This window comes from Vulpes vulpes, chromosome 11 (assembly GCF_048418805.1).
Source record: "Vulpes vulpes isolate BD-2025 chromosome 11, VulVul3, whole genome shotgun sequence".
NCBI classification, from domain to species: domain Eukaryota; kingdom Metazoa; phylum Chordata; class Mammalia; order Carnivora; family Canidae; genus Vulpes; species Vulpes vulpes.
The window spans coordinates 10,305,325-10,320,673 of NC_132790.1; the positions used below are offsets into that span (position 1 = coordinate 10,305,325).

At 50.6% G+C, this 15,349-nt stretch overlaps 1 protein-coding gene across 43 annotated transcripts in view; it reads left to right on the forward strand.

Annotated features, from left to right (window-relative positions):
* Positions 1-15,349, forward strand: part of PLEKHA7 (pleckstrin homology domain containing A7) — a 218,193-nt gene that overhangs the window by 198,818 nt on the left and 4,026 nt on the right. For 26 of the 43 annotated variants that reach the window (XR_011995085.1, XR_011995086.1, XM_072725485.1 and 23 more), the window contains 9 exons: positions 896-1,004; positions 1,171-1,397; positions 4,621-4,809; positions 4,905-5,022; positions 7,062-7,165; positions 7,877-8,077; positions 10,951-11,109; positions 13,318-13,451; positions 14,174-14,316. Coding sequence is in view for 41 of the 43 variants with exons in the window: in XM_072725485.1 (XP_072581586.1) it covers positions 896-1,004; positions 1,171-1,397; positions 4,621-4,809; positions 4,905-5,022; positions 7,062-7,165; positions 7,877-8,077; positions 10,951-11,109; positions 13,318-13,451; positions 14,174-14,316 (1,384 nt within the window). In the remaining 2 variants the exon portion in view is untranslated. Of the gene's footprint in view, positions 1-895; positions 1,005-1,170; positions 1,398-4,620; positions 4,810-4,904; positions 5,023-7,061; positions 7,166-7,876; positions 9,545-10,950; positions 11,110-13,317; positions 13,452-14,173; positions 14,317-15,349 lie in introns of those variants that run through there. The other 17 variants (XM_072725486.1, XM_072725490.1, XM_072725492.1 and 14 more) reach the window with 4 other exon arrangements.

Sequence of the window (15,349 nt, forward strand, 5' to 3'; positions counted from 1 at the left end):
CTGTCTGTTAACAGTCACTTCCCATCCACATCCCCAGCTCCCCAGCCCTGCTCCAGCCAACTGCTATTCTGCTTTGTGTCTCTATGGATTTACCTATTCTGGACATTTTGTGTAAGTGAAATCATATAAAATGTGGCCTTTGTGTAGCTTTATTCATGTGGCATAAACATTTTCAAGATCGATCTGCATTGTAACACGTATCAATACTTTATTGCTTTTTATTGCCAAACGTTCACTGCCCATTATGCTCTCAAATGAACCTCAAGTCCCAGGATTCAGCTTTGTCTTTTAAAAGATGTTCTTTATATTCTGGAGATAGCGTAACCTCTAGTCTTTGCCTTCTCTTCCCTTTTGCCCTGATTGCCTAAAAAAGTATTTTTAAAAAAATTATGATAAAATATGCATAACGTAAAGTTTATGACCTTAGCCATTTTTAGCTTATAGTTGAGTAAAGTACATTCACATTGTGCAGCCAATTTGCAGAACTCTCTTCATCTTGCAAAACTGTGACTCTACGCATTAAACAACAGTCCTCATTCCCCTCTCCATCCTGGCCTCTGGTAACTACTCCTCTGTCTCTGACTTTGATTGCTCTAGATACTTTAAAAGTGGAAGCATATAGCATTTAAGGCAGTCTATTTTTAAATTAGGGGGAGCTAGCCAAGGCGACTCGGAAAACTCCTCTGAATTTTTCCCCCTGGATCTTGAGGATCTTGTATATGTGTGCTTCCCTATGAAGCTCCAAGACAGGCTTGGCTCTAGGCCTGGTGGGGTTTCCAATGGGGTTGCTGCCCCCCAGGGTGAGGAGCTATGTCTGAAATGACAGCATAAGTCCTAATGAGAAACTTCTGGTAGGTGCTAAGAAGTGAATGAACCACCATCTTATCTTTCTCAGGAGAAATCGCAGATACAGAAGGATCTCTGGAGGATTGAAGATGTCATTGCAGGCCTGAGTGCAAATAAAGAGAACTTTAGAATCCTGGTAGAATCAGTCAAAAATCCAGGTGAGTGGGCCACCTTCCTGGGTGCAGGGAGTTGGAGGCCAGCACCCATGTATATGGGCTGGCCCTTGGGAAGGTCAGGTCTTTATGGTGTAAGTCACTCCCTTTGTCCTCCAGGGAAGAGAGTCTTTGTTCCATCCCATCCTTTGTTTCTGTCCATGACCCTTAGAGAGAAAAACGGTGCCTTTATTTCCTCACCCGCCTGTGCCTTCACTCTCGACTCCTGAGAGCAAGCCACCCCCACAGCCCAGCCCTCCCACCAGTCCTGTGCGGACCCCTCTGGAGGTTCGACTCTTCCCCCAGCTGCAAACCTATGTGCCGTACCGACCTCATCCACCCCAGCTGAGGAAAGTGACATCCCCTCTTCAGTCACCAACCAAGACAAAGCCCAAAGTCGTAAGTATAGATGACCAGGAGCTCAGTGCTGTTGTCTTCTCTCTGGGAGATGATTGTCTCTCTGTGTCCGCAGGTCAGCTTCTTTTGGAAGAGAAGCTTTTGGAGAAACCCGGGGAGACAGAACCAGCCAGAGTCCTGAGCTATGAAATGTTAAGGAGTGGTAGAGCCAACTGTTGTACTTTAGACTCCCAGAACTGGAAGAGCCCCAAGAGAGGGTCTAGCCCAGTCTTCCCATTTTGCAGTTGGAAAAACTGAGGCCCAGCAGGAAGAAGTTACTGTGCTAAGTAGGATGGTTTGTGATCTGCATCATGCAGAGACAGGTGGCTGCCCCATGCAGGACTCCATGCAAACCTGCAGTTACACAAGCCTGTGGGTGATGGAGTCCTCTCAGCAAAAGAGTATCTTTGTCTTCACCGGCAGTTGAGCACTCTGCTGGGTTATAGGATACAGTTGATCTTCACAATGACCTCATGGAGTTTAGACAGGAAGGTCTGTATCCTATCCCACACCTAAGAGAACTGAGGCTCAAAAGTGTTAACATTTGCTTAAGGTCTCCATATTAGTGGGTCCAATCCACACGTCCTGTTCTTTGTGTCATCCACCATCTAATTGGATGTTTTGCCCAGCTCCTCAGATCGAGTCTGTGGCCCATATGCTTGCCTGAGCCAGCACCTTGGCTTGCCTATCAGAGAGAAGGGCCAAGCTTTTGACAGAGTCTGGGAGCACAGGAAACTTTAAAGAGATAGAAAATGTGGACAGGTACTGTGGATGGCTCACGTCTCCAGCACCAGGCCAGCCTTGGCTGGAGAATACGAGGGATCTGGTCCAAGTGACAAGGAAGCTGTAGTGGAGGGGACCTTGGAACGAGGACCTTCAGGTTTTGCCAGCAGAGGCTTAGAGGAGCTTTGTCTGGGGACAGGGTATGCCTAGGACGTCTGACAAGGTTGGTATCCAGTGCTGGCCAAAACATACAAGTTCCCATACCCTGGATCTCGCTGTCCACCTGCTTCCAGCCATAGCCCAGGGCCCATAGCTGGAAGACAGGTGCTGGGACTGAGTCATCGTGAATTTCTTCACATTGAGGTCTCCTTCCCAATTTTATATCTAAGAGGCAGTAGGGTACCAGCCACCAAACAGGAGGTGGGAAATACAGCAGGAATGGCTAGGGCACACAGCCTCTGACTTAAGGCAGGATGCCTGCTAGCAGGGATGAGGAGCAGAGGGAAAAGATGGTAGCTTAGGAGCTGGATGGCCTGGATTCCATTTCTTGTCTCACTGGACCCTTGGTCAAATCTCATCCCTTCTCTGGGCTTCCTCAGTTTCCCCTCGTGCACAACAAGCAACTTAGAATAGATGGTCACAGAGGCTCTTCACAGTTGAGTCCTCTGTGGCCCACAGGCAGGGCTTTTCAACTTGGCTGAGCATCAGAGTCACCGGGTGGGGGGCATCTTCTTTCCCTTTGTTCACCAGGTTTACCATTTGTTATTATTGTTTGTTTTATATTTGTACTTGTGACATAGTGATATCCTGAGATTGATATTAAACATGAATATATAATTTAACAAATAATAAAGAGACCACCCATTTATACCAACACCTAAACCAAGAAACAACTTTGTCAGCAACTAGACACCTCAGGCCCATGAGTCCTTTTCTGCCTGAAGTAACCATTATCACTATCTTGACTTTTTGGATAATTTCTTTGCCTTTTTTTTTTTTTAATTTTGCCTACCTATGTCTAAACACTTGAGTTGTGCCTGTATGTGGTACTGTATTCTTTTGTATCTTGCATCTTGTCTTCAACGTTATGTATGTGAGATTTGTCCACGTTGTTGCGTGTAGCTATAGTTCTTTCATTTTTATTTGGCTTATTCTCTTGAATTTAATGTTACTTTTTAAAAAAGGTTTTTATTTATGTATTTGAGAGAGAGAAACAGTGCCAGTGAGAGAGAGGACAAGTGTGTGTGGGGGGAGGGTAAAGGGAGAAGCAGACTCCCTGCCAGGACTCTGGGATCATGACCTGAGCCAAAGGCAGATGCTTAACAGACTGAGCCACCCAGACACCCCTGTCACTTTTCTATTAGATAATATTCTCAAAGGGTACAAAATCAAAAGATACAGAAAAGTATATAATAAAATGTCTCTTCCCACCCTCCATCCCCAGACATTCTATTCCCTTCAGTCAAAGGCAGTTTTGTGTTTGCGTCAATGTTTTGTGTTTATCTTTCTGGGGAGCTTTTTAGAAATTGGTGATTCCAAGACCTTGTCAGAGTTGGAAACCGCTGATGCTCAGAGAGCCTGTGGGTATCTGGGACAGGAGGCTTAGCTTTCAAACAGTAGTGAATTGTGTCATTTTGCTAGAATGCTGATAAACCTCCATAGAGCAAGCTTCAGCATCCTTTCCTGACCTCTCCAAAATTCTGAAAAACAAAGAGAAACTAAGGAAGGAGGGTGGTTAGGAAGGGGTGCCAATGGTCCCTGGTTCCAGGAGTGGGTGTTCATGGCAGTCAGGGGCCAGGCTGTCGGTCTGTGCAGAAACCACAGCCCTCAGAGAGCATTTATTAGGGGGCGAGGAGTCAGTTTCAAGGAAAATAGTTACATTCATCACCACCCAGGGAGTGGGCTGCCAGGAAGGCAGTGAGTCACCCGCACTGACTGCTTATCCAGTCCCTGAGTCAGGAAGGAGGAAATATTTTGTAACCACGCACATTTCTGATAGAAAGGGCAGGGGATGTAGACTGTCCTTGCTCAGATCCCAACCTGTTGAAGGATCCAGAGACCATGCAGGGACAGTGAGCCAGCTCAGTCTGAGAACTTAGGAGTGGGGTAGATGTTTGTCCTCCAGGTGGTGTGGAGGGCTAGGGGTGCTGCTGTCGTAGAGATAGGACCAAGTAGACTTACCGGCCCGCTCCCCGCCATGGGACACTTCAAGGAGGGGAGTACAACCTTGGACACAGGAGAGTGGAGTTCTGGGTTTCGTATAGGTAACGCAAAACGGAAAGTGAGTGAATTGAAGAGAAGAATAGGATTAGAGCAGAGGCATCCCCCTTCCTCACAGCTCATCCAGGGGAAATGCTGGCATCACTGGGCTGAAGTGGTCGTGCTCTGCAGGCCTGAGGTGGCCTGCTCTGGCCTTTTGGGCCACCCCTGTGGTGGTGCCACTAGGCATCTTCCCTCTAGCTGCCTCTTGCTGGGCACTGATTCTAGTTCTTTTTCTGAGCAGGAAGATGAGGCGCCTCCCAGGCCCCCACTCCCGGAGCTCTACAGTCCAGAGGACCAGCCCCCGGCCGTACCACCTCTCCCGAAAGAGGCCACCATCATCCGGCACACCTCAGTGAGAGGTCTTAAACGGCAGTCAGACGAGAGGAAGCGAGACCGGGAGCAAGGGCAGTGTGTGAATGGGGACTCACGGGTGAGCGGAGAGCGAGCCCGGGCGGCCCTGCTGCGCGAGGGAGGGAAGGTGGCGGGACACTGGGCAGGTACGACAGCCTCAGACTCTGCCCGCAGGTGGAGCTTCGGTCATACGTTAGTGAGCCCGAGCTGGCGACTTTCAGTGGGGACATGGCCCAGCCCTCCCTGGGACTAGTGGGCCCCGACAGCAGGTACCAGACACTGCCAGGCAGAGGTAAGGCAAAGCTGTCCGCGGAGGCTTTCTGGGAACCCCTGCTCCTACCATACCACTGCTCCCCAGTCTCTGACCCAGTCCCTTGCACCCTTCCGCCTGGGGCTTTGGGCCTCAGTGTGGGCAGCAGCTGTCAGGGAGACTCTGGGCTGCAAGGAGGGCCCGTCCTTCCGTCCTCTGGCCTACATCCTGATTCTCTTCCTCTTTTATTACATCTGTCCCTGGAAATAATAATAATAGCAATTACTTCAAAGCCCATCACTGTGTTATGCTCTATATTCACCTAGCTAATCTCTATAATAATCCTGTGAAGGAAGTACTATTATTATTCCCATTTTAGAGATAAGAAAACTAAGACTCAGAGAAATTAACTAACTTGCCAAATGGCCAACAGGTGATGGAGTCAGAACACAACCCCAGTGTTTTGTCCCAGAACCACGGCACCCTGCAGTTGGGCTGTTAGGTGACTGCCATCAATTTGGCGGTCTCTGGCTTTCCAGTGGGTTTGTGCTCTCCTGTGTCACTCTGAGACTCCAGGAGTCCTTTCTTTAAATAAACACACCTTTCTCAGTTGGGGTTCCTCCTCACTGCCCTCCCCTATCCCTTCAAGATGGGGGTGAGAACAGACTTAGGCCCTTAGGCTCACCTATACCTCCTTTGTCCCCACAGCCAGACTATCTCTTCAGAAATCCCATTACAGGGAGGTCTCCTGACCTTTTTGCATCTGGGTCTGCTGGAATCCCTGAGCAGGCTGACTATCTCCTTCATTTGTTCCTCACCTGATCCTCCTGTCTGCTCCCCAAAGTGGGTGGTCAAGTGCTCTGCTCATTGGTCAGGTGCAGAAGCAGGAGGAGCCACAGCTATAGTTCTGGCACCTGCAGGGTCATGGGACTCCAGCCCACCACACTGCCTAGGCATGCTATGGCCTGAGCTGGTCCCTGGAGGGTGCAGGCTCTGGATTTTGCTGAAGCACTGTGCACAGGGATGCTGTTCCCTTAATTCATTATGGCCTAGAGGTGTTTATTAACGGTGGTATTAGTGGCATTTGGAGCAGGACAGTTCTCTGTTTCTCAGGATTCTCTTTGCATTACAGGGCAGTTATCATTCTTTTCCCTACATGCTAAATGGTAATGGTGTCCTCAGCCAGCGTGATGTCCATTTCTAGATGTCAGGGACTGCCCCTGATAAGAATTGGTGTTAGTGGAGAAAGCACAGGTGGTGGCCCCAGCCAGCCAGGGTGAGATGATTTCTCTAAGCCATCTCACCTCTAAGGACCCAGACATGGAATGTACATGGTCGACGATATTCCTACCATGTGACCTTGGGCAAGTTCCTTGACCTCTCTGAGCCTTAGACTATAATTCTCTACAATGGTTGGGTAATGAATGCTTACGTGGTAAGGCCAGTGGAACAAAATCTATATAAAACACCTAGCACAGTGCCTTCCCGTTAGATAGTTAAGTGATCAGTAAATACTTGGTGCTGCTTCTTTCCTTTCATTCGTTTATTCATTCATTCAGCCAGGCAGGCAGGCAGGCAGGCATCACTGAATTTGCAGGCTAGTTGGACAGGTACGTTGGCACTGTGGTCAATGCAGTAACCAGTGCATATATTGAAGGATATGCAGGACAATAGATTCTGCTTGGGCATTTAAGAAGGCTTCACACAGGCAGGGCATCCAGGTTGGGTCATGAAGGACGTGTAGGAGTGCATCAGGATGAAAGGATGAAGGGCATTCCTTCCCCTTCATCCTTTCTAGCTGCCAAGCAGCCCAGGTCTTCTGCATGTGAAGGAAGACTAGGATGGTCTACACATCTCCAGAGATGCTATTTCCCATTGGGGACAGGGAGCACCTCTGGGCTGGCCCCTCATCCTCTATCTGGGGCCTTGCTTTTCCAGGCTCTGGGGAAGAAGAAGAATGGGTTATTGGCCAGGTCCTCACGGTCCCCTCTCAGGAGTGGGAGGTGATTCAGAGGGGGGGTGGTGCTGGTAGCCTGTCCACCCCATCACAAATACACTTGCACTTCTCTTTCCTCACTAAGGGCTCTCGGGGTCCACGTCAAGGCTTCAGCAGTCGTCCACCATTGCTCCCTACGTCACACTCCGGAGGGGTCTAAATGCCGAGAGCAGCAAGGTGACCTTCCCTGTGAGTGGCCTTGAGAAGTTCTCAAGGAGTGCACTGCTCCCTCATCCACAGAGGGAAGGGCTCAGAGGTGGATGATGACTGGCAATCCTGTGAGCCCCAGGGATGGCCTCTGAAGTGACTTCAGCCCTCCTGAGTGCAGGGTCCCTGTCACCATGTGCTCAGTGGATACCTTTCCCATGGCCCACCTAAAAGGGGCCAAGATATATTATGTTCTGTATTCAGAGGGCCTCTCTGCAGCTGTTAGCACAGACACTAAAGGGGTAGGACCCAGGACACTCATATCCTGAAAAGCTGCAAAACCAGTAACTTTTAAACTTTATAAGCAAATGTCATTTGGGGTAACACCTTTTACAGGCGTCATACAGCTCTCCCCATTTCTTCAGGCTCACATGAGGGTATCCAGAAAGTCTGCACCCTGAGTTCTGGCTGCATCACATGCTGCATGTGTGCCCAGCTGGACAGGCCTGGGCCTCAGTATCTGCATCTGCAGAATGGGATGCTTTCCCGAGAGCCTGTGAGGGTCAAGGGTATTGTGTTCATGAGTGTGCTTAGAGGAGCTAGAGTGAGTGAGTGAGTGTGTGTGTGTGTGTGTGTGTGTGTGTGTATGTGAGAGAGAGAGAGGGAGAGAGTGGGAAGATGGGAATGGAGCTGCAGGGTGGCTGCCCTGTGTCCTAGCCCAGCTGCCTTGTCTCTCACTCTCCTGCTCCTCAGAGACCCAAGAGTGCCTTGGAGCGCCTGTACTCAGGGGACCACCAGCGGGGCAAGATGAGTGCGGAGGAGCAGCTGGAGCGCATGAAGCGACACCAGAAGGCCCTGGTCCGGGAGCGCAAGAGGACGCTGAGCCAAGGAGAGAGGACGGGTCTGCCCTCGTCCCGCTACCTCAGCCAGCCTCTCCCTGGAGATCTCGGCTCAGTATGTTAGGAGGGTCCAGGCAGGTGGGGCTGGGACGGGGAGCAGAGCTTCCCTGAGTTCCCCAAACACAAGGACATCACACCCCCGAGAGAGTAGGCCTTCGACCAGGAAGGTTCAGAGAACACCCCACAGGCTGTTTTTGTCCACAACCCAGGCCACATATGTGACCTGGTCAGAGGGTGATCCGGAATTGGAGGAGGAGTGAGGATGTCACGGCAGGAGCCTAGGAGCCAGAGAAAATGTCCCAAGTTTGTTCTCCAAGCTGAACTTGCGAGAGGACTTTGTAGCATTTGGAGTCTCAGTTGGATCAAGGACTTGGGAGTACAGAGTTCAGGAATGGAAGAGGAAGATGGTGATAAGATTGGATGAGGAGGAACGAAAGCCAGCTAGCCTCCCAAACCTCTAAGCGATGCCCTGTGGAGCAACTGGGCACAGGGTCGTCCGTGCAGCCCTGAGGGCGGGCGGTCTCCTCCAGCTTGTGGTGCCGGCAGGCCTCATGGTGCCCCCGGAGAGCGGGGGGGATCTGTGTTCCCCCCCCCCCCCCCCCCCCCCCCCCCCCCCCGCGTGCTTCCAGGCACTGCACCCTGCCCACAGTCCCCTTCTGTCCCTTTTGGAAACATTCCATTTGACTTCTCCCTGTTGTTTGAAATCACTGTTTCCCTAGCCCTCTAGCCAGACTGCTCTTTCCCTAATTCATTGCACAAGCTCTTTTGCTTTTAGTGTTACCGCTCATTGCCTCTCTAATCCTGCCTGATTGTGTTTACGGAAGCTTCTAATTTGCATTGAACATTCTTTAACTGGCCTGTGCTCTTTATTACCAGGCTTGTAATAGCAGCTCTTGTCTCCATAGCCTAGCCAGCACTCCCATGTGTGACTCACCTTTCTGCTGCCCCCTTTATGCAGGCCTACTGACTCATAATTCACTTAACCCAAAAGCCTCCCCACAAGGCTGAGCCAACCTGCTGCCTGAGGGCCGTGATCATGGGCAGAGGTCTGGGCATTATGAATTGATCAAAGTCCATGCCTTACACCTGGATGGTAGACACAGACTTCAGAGATTGCACGTTTAAATAAATCCTACCAAGTCTAAAGTGGTTCAGTTTTGATTCCTCCAGTCCTAGCACACAATTTCTTATGGAAAACTTTTTGTGTTTCTAGTATTTAATAATTTGAACGGATGCCAAGATATATTATGTTCTGTATTCAGAGGGCCTCTCTGCAGCTGTTAGCACAGACACCAAAGGGGTAAGACCCAGGACACTCATATCCTGAAAAGCTGCAAAACTGGTAACTTTTAAACTTTATAAGCAAATGTCATTTGGGGTAACACTGACCTTTTACAACCTGATGTCTCAAATGTAGAAAGATTATCTAAAATCGTAACTTGAGTATCTTGTAATTTTTCTCTTAAAAAAGACTTGTGTAAGTCTCTGCATCAACGCCAATAAACGTGTTGCTTAATGACAATGGATTGGCGTGGTTCTTCCCCAGGATACATCCCAGAGTCTAGTGAACTTTTCCTGTTTGTGCAAACAATCAGGCTGGGTTTAAATGAGGATTTGTCTCTACTTGGGGCACTTGTGAGCGTGTAAGAAAATGTGCATTTTCTTTGTGAATCATTAAATTAATTTTTCATCTTTAAAACTTCAAATGCCTAATCCTTTCATACTGTAATTGGAAATCACCACCTAAGAGCAATTACATTGGCTTGGAGTCAGTATGGAGAGCTTGTGCATGAATGGGTGAAATGTGCTGATATAGCTATGGGTTTGGGGCTTTGGGGGGGACTTAAGGGAGTATCAAAGACAATCATGACCACTGAGGGCTCTGTGAGATGTATGGGGTGGGGTGGAGGAGGTCTGCTGGGATGGAGATGCATCTGCTTGGTTTCTGCTCAAGAAAAGAGAAGCTTTGAGCCTGTTTCCTTCTCTCAACACCCTGCTCAGTTTCAAAAGCCTGTAAGAACATAGGCCATAGAGATTTGAAAGGTGACTGTGGAGTTGCAGAGTTGTGTTTGGATCTTACAATGGCCAGTTTAGTTTTTCCCTCTGTGAAGAGATGCTTGTTTCATAGCTGGTACTAAGGAATAGCCTGGGAAATATTGCATTTGATTTAGCATTTCAATTTTACATGGTTTCATTTTTTTTTTTTTCTAACTTCAAGTATCTGCCCTCAAATAGATGCCTGGGTAAACAGCAGCTTAGCTACCTCCCTAGGCCCAACCTATTCCTGCCTAGACCTTCCCTTCCCTCTATGGGTACAATATCCCCCACCCCTAAATGTATCCTCTTGGGAGTACCTAGTAGAGAGGGTCTTGGCTATTGGTATGTGCTTACCAGAGCCTCCAAGGGCTTGTTTTTTTCTCATCATTTCTGAGCTGAGATGTATGGCTCCTGAACCCGGAAGGCTTCCACAAGCTATGAAGCAGCTTTTTCTGGATCTCTGTCCCAGGTTCTGTTTTGAGGTCACCCTCTTGGATTTGGAAACCTCCTGTATCTCTGGGGACCAACATGAGTCTAAAGTCATGGGTCTTAGAACTAGGCCCTAGAGGTACATGTGTGAATCCTCTGGGTGCCCAGATGAGAGAGAAATCAGCAGTCTGGCATCAGACCATGTAAAAGGGGCAGAGGCCTCATTCTCCATTTCTCTTACTTGGCCTTCCAGCACCCACAGGGACCAACCATGTCCCACCACTGCTGTCTTGTTTTAGAGGTGAGGTTGAGATGCTCATGGTCACATAGCTTTTCCCTCATGGGTCACAGGCCCCCTTCCCAAGGACCCCAGTGCCTGCAAGCCCCATCCCAAAGGGGACAAGCATGGTTTTCTGAGCAGTCAGGAAGCGACTACATTTAACCTTCTCGTTCTGTTGCCAGTGGAAGCGTGAGCAGGACTTTGACCTGCAGTTGCTGGAACGGGCGATGCAAGGGGAAAGAAAGGACAAGGAGGACAATGGCTGGTTGAAAGTGCAGGCCATGCCTGTCACTGAGTTGGACCTGGAACCTCAAGACTATGACTTGGACATCAGCAGAGAGGTGAGGGCAGGGGCTTCCTTCATGTCCCCCCGGGAGGAGCAGCCTTTATCCGGCTCAGGCTGGCGACCGACCTGACCAGCCCTCCCAGTGGCACTTGGGGGAGGGGGTGCTGTCCAGAATGGGGACAAGTCTCAGTTTCTGTGTGGCCAGGAGAATGGATGCATAGCAGCTCAAGGCAATAAAAGGAGCCAAGGCATTTTGATGCAGATTTAGATCTATTTCTCTCCATAATTGAGGGCAAGTCATTTAACTTCTCTGAGCCTCAATTTCCTCTACAGCAAAGTGGGTTGTGGTGAGGATTACGTGATTCAGCACGTTGCTTGCAGGATTAGCAGTGGTCAGAAAATCAGGAGCACAGGGCCTGGCACATAGTAGGCATGTGATAAGGTAGTTGTTATTGGCAAATGCTCCCCAGAAAACTAGGTGTTGGCCTTGCAACTGGCCAGTCAGGCCAACTTGGGCAATTAGTCTTGGGCAAGGCTGGGAGAAGGCGAGCGGGTTTGAAAATCACAGGTGAAATTTCCAGCCCCTGCCGAGACCTGTGCAGTTCTGGTCTGAGTTCTTCTGGTGCCCTCTGGTGGCACCAATGCATCATGGCTGGCCAAGCCCAGGAAAGCAAGTAACCCCTGGGTCTTCTTTCATTCAGGAATATGTCTTACCCACAGGAAGAGCAAGAAATTAGAGGGTGACAGACTCAGGGTCTTCAGGACACGGGGAGGTTTCCTGAGGCCTATATTGTGCCGTTTGTAAGGTCTGTAGAACGGTCTATGGCTGTTTGGTTCACCGTGCACTTAGCACCTGGCACATACTAGGTGCTCTGTAAGTACTTCCTGAGTGACAACTCTGTTGGATGAAGCTCACAGTGGCGCATAGATACCCCACAAATGTTTGTGTAGGACTTGTTGTGCTCTGAAACTACAGGAGAGGAAACGTTCATACCACTGGAAGGATGAGCAAATTCATACCTGGGGAGTTGCTGAGTTCTGGGGTCAGCTGGGCCTCCAGGGGTTAAGGAAGCCTGTCCTCACCCTCAGACCTTTTCCCTTTGGCACCTCTGAAACAGCTAAAGGTCTACATTTTCTCAGATTCACACAAGAAGCTTCTACTTGCTGCCTTGGCAGTGGAAGTGTGCTTCATGGTGTCCTAATTGGCCTCCCAGCCAGGGGAAAAAGTCCTTTCTTATCTCTAACCTAAATCCCTTCTGCTACAATGCAATCTACTTCCTTCCTCTGGATCTGCCCTCATTGGACATAACAGACAAGAGCTTATTTCTTGCCATCTTTCACCAGAATAAAAAGGTCTGCATGGGTTTAAATTCAAGTCCAGATTTGCCCTGGGATTGGATTTAGCTTGTTTTTAGAAGCTTCAACCAACCTCATTTTAACGTGCTTTTGCAGATCAAGGAAGAAGAAATTCCCTGGGGTGTGCAAAAGTTGCCTTTAGCATTCTTAGCCTGAGCCAGGTTTCAGCAGGCTGGAGTTACTGCTGGGCGCGTGTAGTAGGAGACTGGTGGGAGGGAGTTGGGGCATCTTCCTCTGCAGCCAGTAGATACTGCATGGCTGCTTCCTGTCTAGATCAGAAGAGCTTTTGTAGGGTACAGGACGCATTATCACTTCCTTTCATCCACCCACCCAGCCACTATCCCTCTATCTAACCACCTGCACATTCAGCCACCCATCCAAGGAGTATTTGCTGAGTGTCAGGTCCCTGCAGCAAACAGTGGAGAGACAAAACAGGAAGGGATGCCAGGGGGCGGGGTGGGGAGGGGTAGGGAAGACTTCTGAAGTGTGGTCCAGAGCGTCAGAAAGAGTAGTGTGAACGGAAGAACATCCCATGCAGAGGAAAGAGCAGGGGCAGAGGCCACACGGTGGGTCAGTGTGGCTGTGGAGGTTGGCAGGGGTCAGCTCATATCGAAGGCGGCATTAAGGATTATCACTGTATCCTGAAGGCTTCCAGTCTCGAGGTCTTGCCTTTCCTCTTCCTTTCCACTGGCCTGTAGGGGGTTGTCTGGTGTGGTGGAAAGAACACGGGCTTTGGAGTCAGACCCAGGTCCAGATCCTGACTCCACAGTGGACTGCTGTTGATCTTAGCAAGTTACTTAACTCTGTGGGCTCTGTTTGCTTCCTTGTGCTGGGGGACAGGGCGAGGAGCGAGTCCTAAACCCCATATCTGAGACCCCTTGCTGCCACCGCCCGGTCCTTTCCTCAGCTGTCCAAACCTGAGAAGGTCTCCATCCCTGAGCGTTACGTGGAGCTGGACCCTGAGGAACCGCCCAGCCTTGAGGAGCTGCAGGCGCGGTATCGCAAAGCCGAGAAGATCCGCAACATCCTTGCTCGTTCCAGGTCAGCTCTTACGGTGCTCGAGTCTTGACAGCCTGCTAGGCTGACCCCGGGGGTGTCTCAGCTGCCTGGGCCCTGGGCCAGGCTGACTAGGGTGCATGTTTGCCCGGGTCTCTGACTCAGGTAAGCCGTGTTTATATATAAGGAGCAGGCTGGCTCTCAGAATGGCACCAGCGCATCTGTGAGGAAGCTTGCTAGGTCATCTGCAAGTCCTAAAATATGCAATAGTGGGCCATCCTGGTCCTTTGCCCCCAGATCTGTGTCTTGTGATGCTGGCAGATGTAGGGAGTGGAGTCAAGTGTGACGATGAGGTGGACAGCCCCAAGGCTGGTCCTCCCAGTGTCAGGGCTGTGTTCCCTCACACAGATCCCTAGACCAGAGCCAGGGGCTCAGCCTGGTCCCGGGGTGCCAAAGGCCTTGCCCACTTCCCTGGAGGCCAGGATGGGAGGCTTTCCTATCTTCTCAGCCCCTGGAGCTTCAGAAACATAAGCCCTGATATCTGAGGGCTTCTCTTTCAGAGTTAGGTTAGCTTTTTCATTTCAGGATTTAATAGGAACCCAGAGCTGGAACTCTTTTTTTTAAAGCCATGATGCCCCAGAGGAGGAACAAAGCTGTGACTGGGTGTTCGAGAGAAAGTGCACTAGGGCAGCCCTCCTCTCTTGAGGCAGATGCGAGGGTGCTGGGGGGTGGAGAGGCCCATCGCCTGCTTTCTGGCCCTCCTGCAGCATGTGCAACCTGCAGCCGACCTCAGGCCAGGACCGGAACAGCGTGGCCGACCTGGACTCGCAGCTGCAGGAGCAGGAGCGCATCATCAACATCTCCTACGCTCTGGCCTCCGAGGCCTCCCAGCGCAGCAAGCAGGTGGCAGGTGAGGCCACGGATGCCAGCCTCCAAGTCTGGCTCCCACTCGCTGCTTGGGCTCAGAGCCCAGCATGGCCTGTCAGGGAGTCTGCAGAAAACTAGGTGTCAGCCTGGTAGTTTGAGGGCCAGCGGTTCGTTCTCCTGTCCCGTGAACACCACAAGGCTTGGGAGGTAAGATGGGGTAGGGCAGGTGGTGGGAGAACTGAAGCCCAGGAGTGTCTGAGGAAAGAGGTCCAGGAGAGGGTATTTCTAGCTCATTCTTAAATCTAGGAGTGGTGCTGCTGTTCAGCTTTCTCCAAGAACGTGGGTTAAGAACAGATTTTTCAGGCCTCTGAAAGAGGCGGCCCAGACTAAGATTTCTGGCTTCACGAGAAAAGGGGCAGGAAAACACTGGTGTTTGGATTTCTTGCTGGGGCAAGGCAAGGGGGGCTCCTCTAGCTCTCCCTGGAACTCCTGCTTTCGTTCCCAGATCAAAACCACTGTCCATTTTAGCAGAGTGGTCTGTCTTAGTAAACAGGTCTTGGGAAGTGGGACTTTGCTGGCCAGTGGGATGGGAAAGTGTATTTTGTGTGTGCGTGTGTGCGTGTGTGTGTGTGTGTGTGTGTGTGTGTGTGTGAAAGGCTTTCTCTCTCAGACAGGAAGGAGACTCGTGGCTGCTCCTCCCTCCACATCTCTGCTCCCTGTGCATGTACTCCCAGTCCATCTAGTATTGTTTGTCCCCAGATGCAGAGGCCACTGTGTGTCTGGGTGGTGCCCTTGGCCAGGGGTGTTGTAGGCCTTCCAGAGAGGGAGTGATCACAGAGCCTGAAGTGGTGTCACAGCCCCCCAGCCCTCCAACCCTGGCCAGAGGGTGTAGAAGTGATGCCCGGTGGGGCTTGCTGGGCCCTGAGGTGACTGGCCCTGGAAGTCTGGTCTGGGGAGCAGAGCTTTAACATCACCTCAAGGAGCCAGGGGAGTGACCTTAGGCAAGGGGAAGGCTGTTCGCTGTCCACCCCCACACCCACCCCCGTGCTTTGATCCTGCACAGAAACCCTGAAATC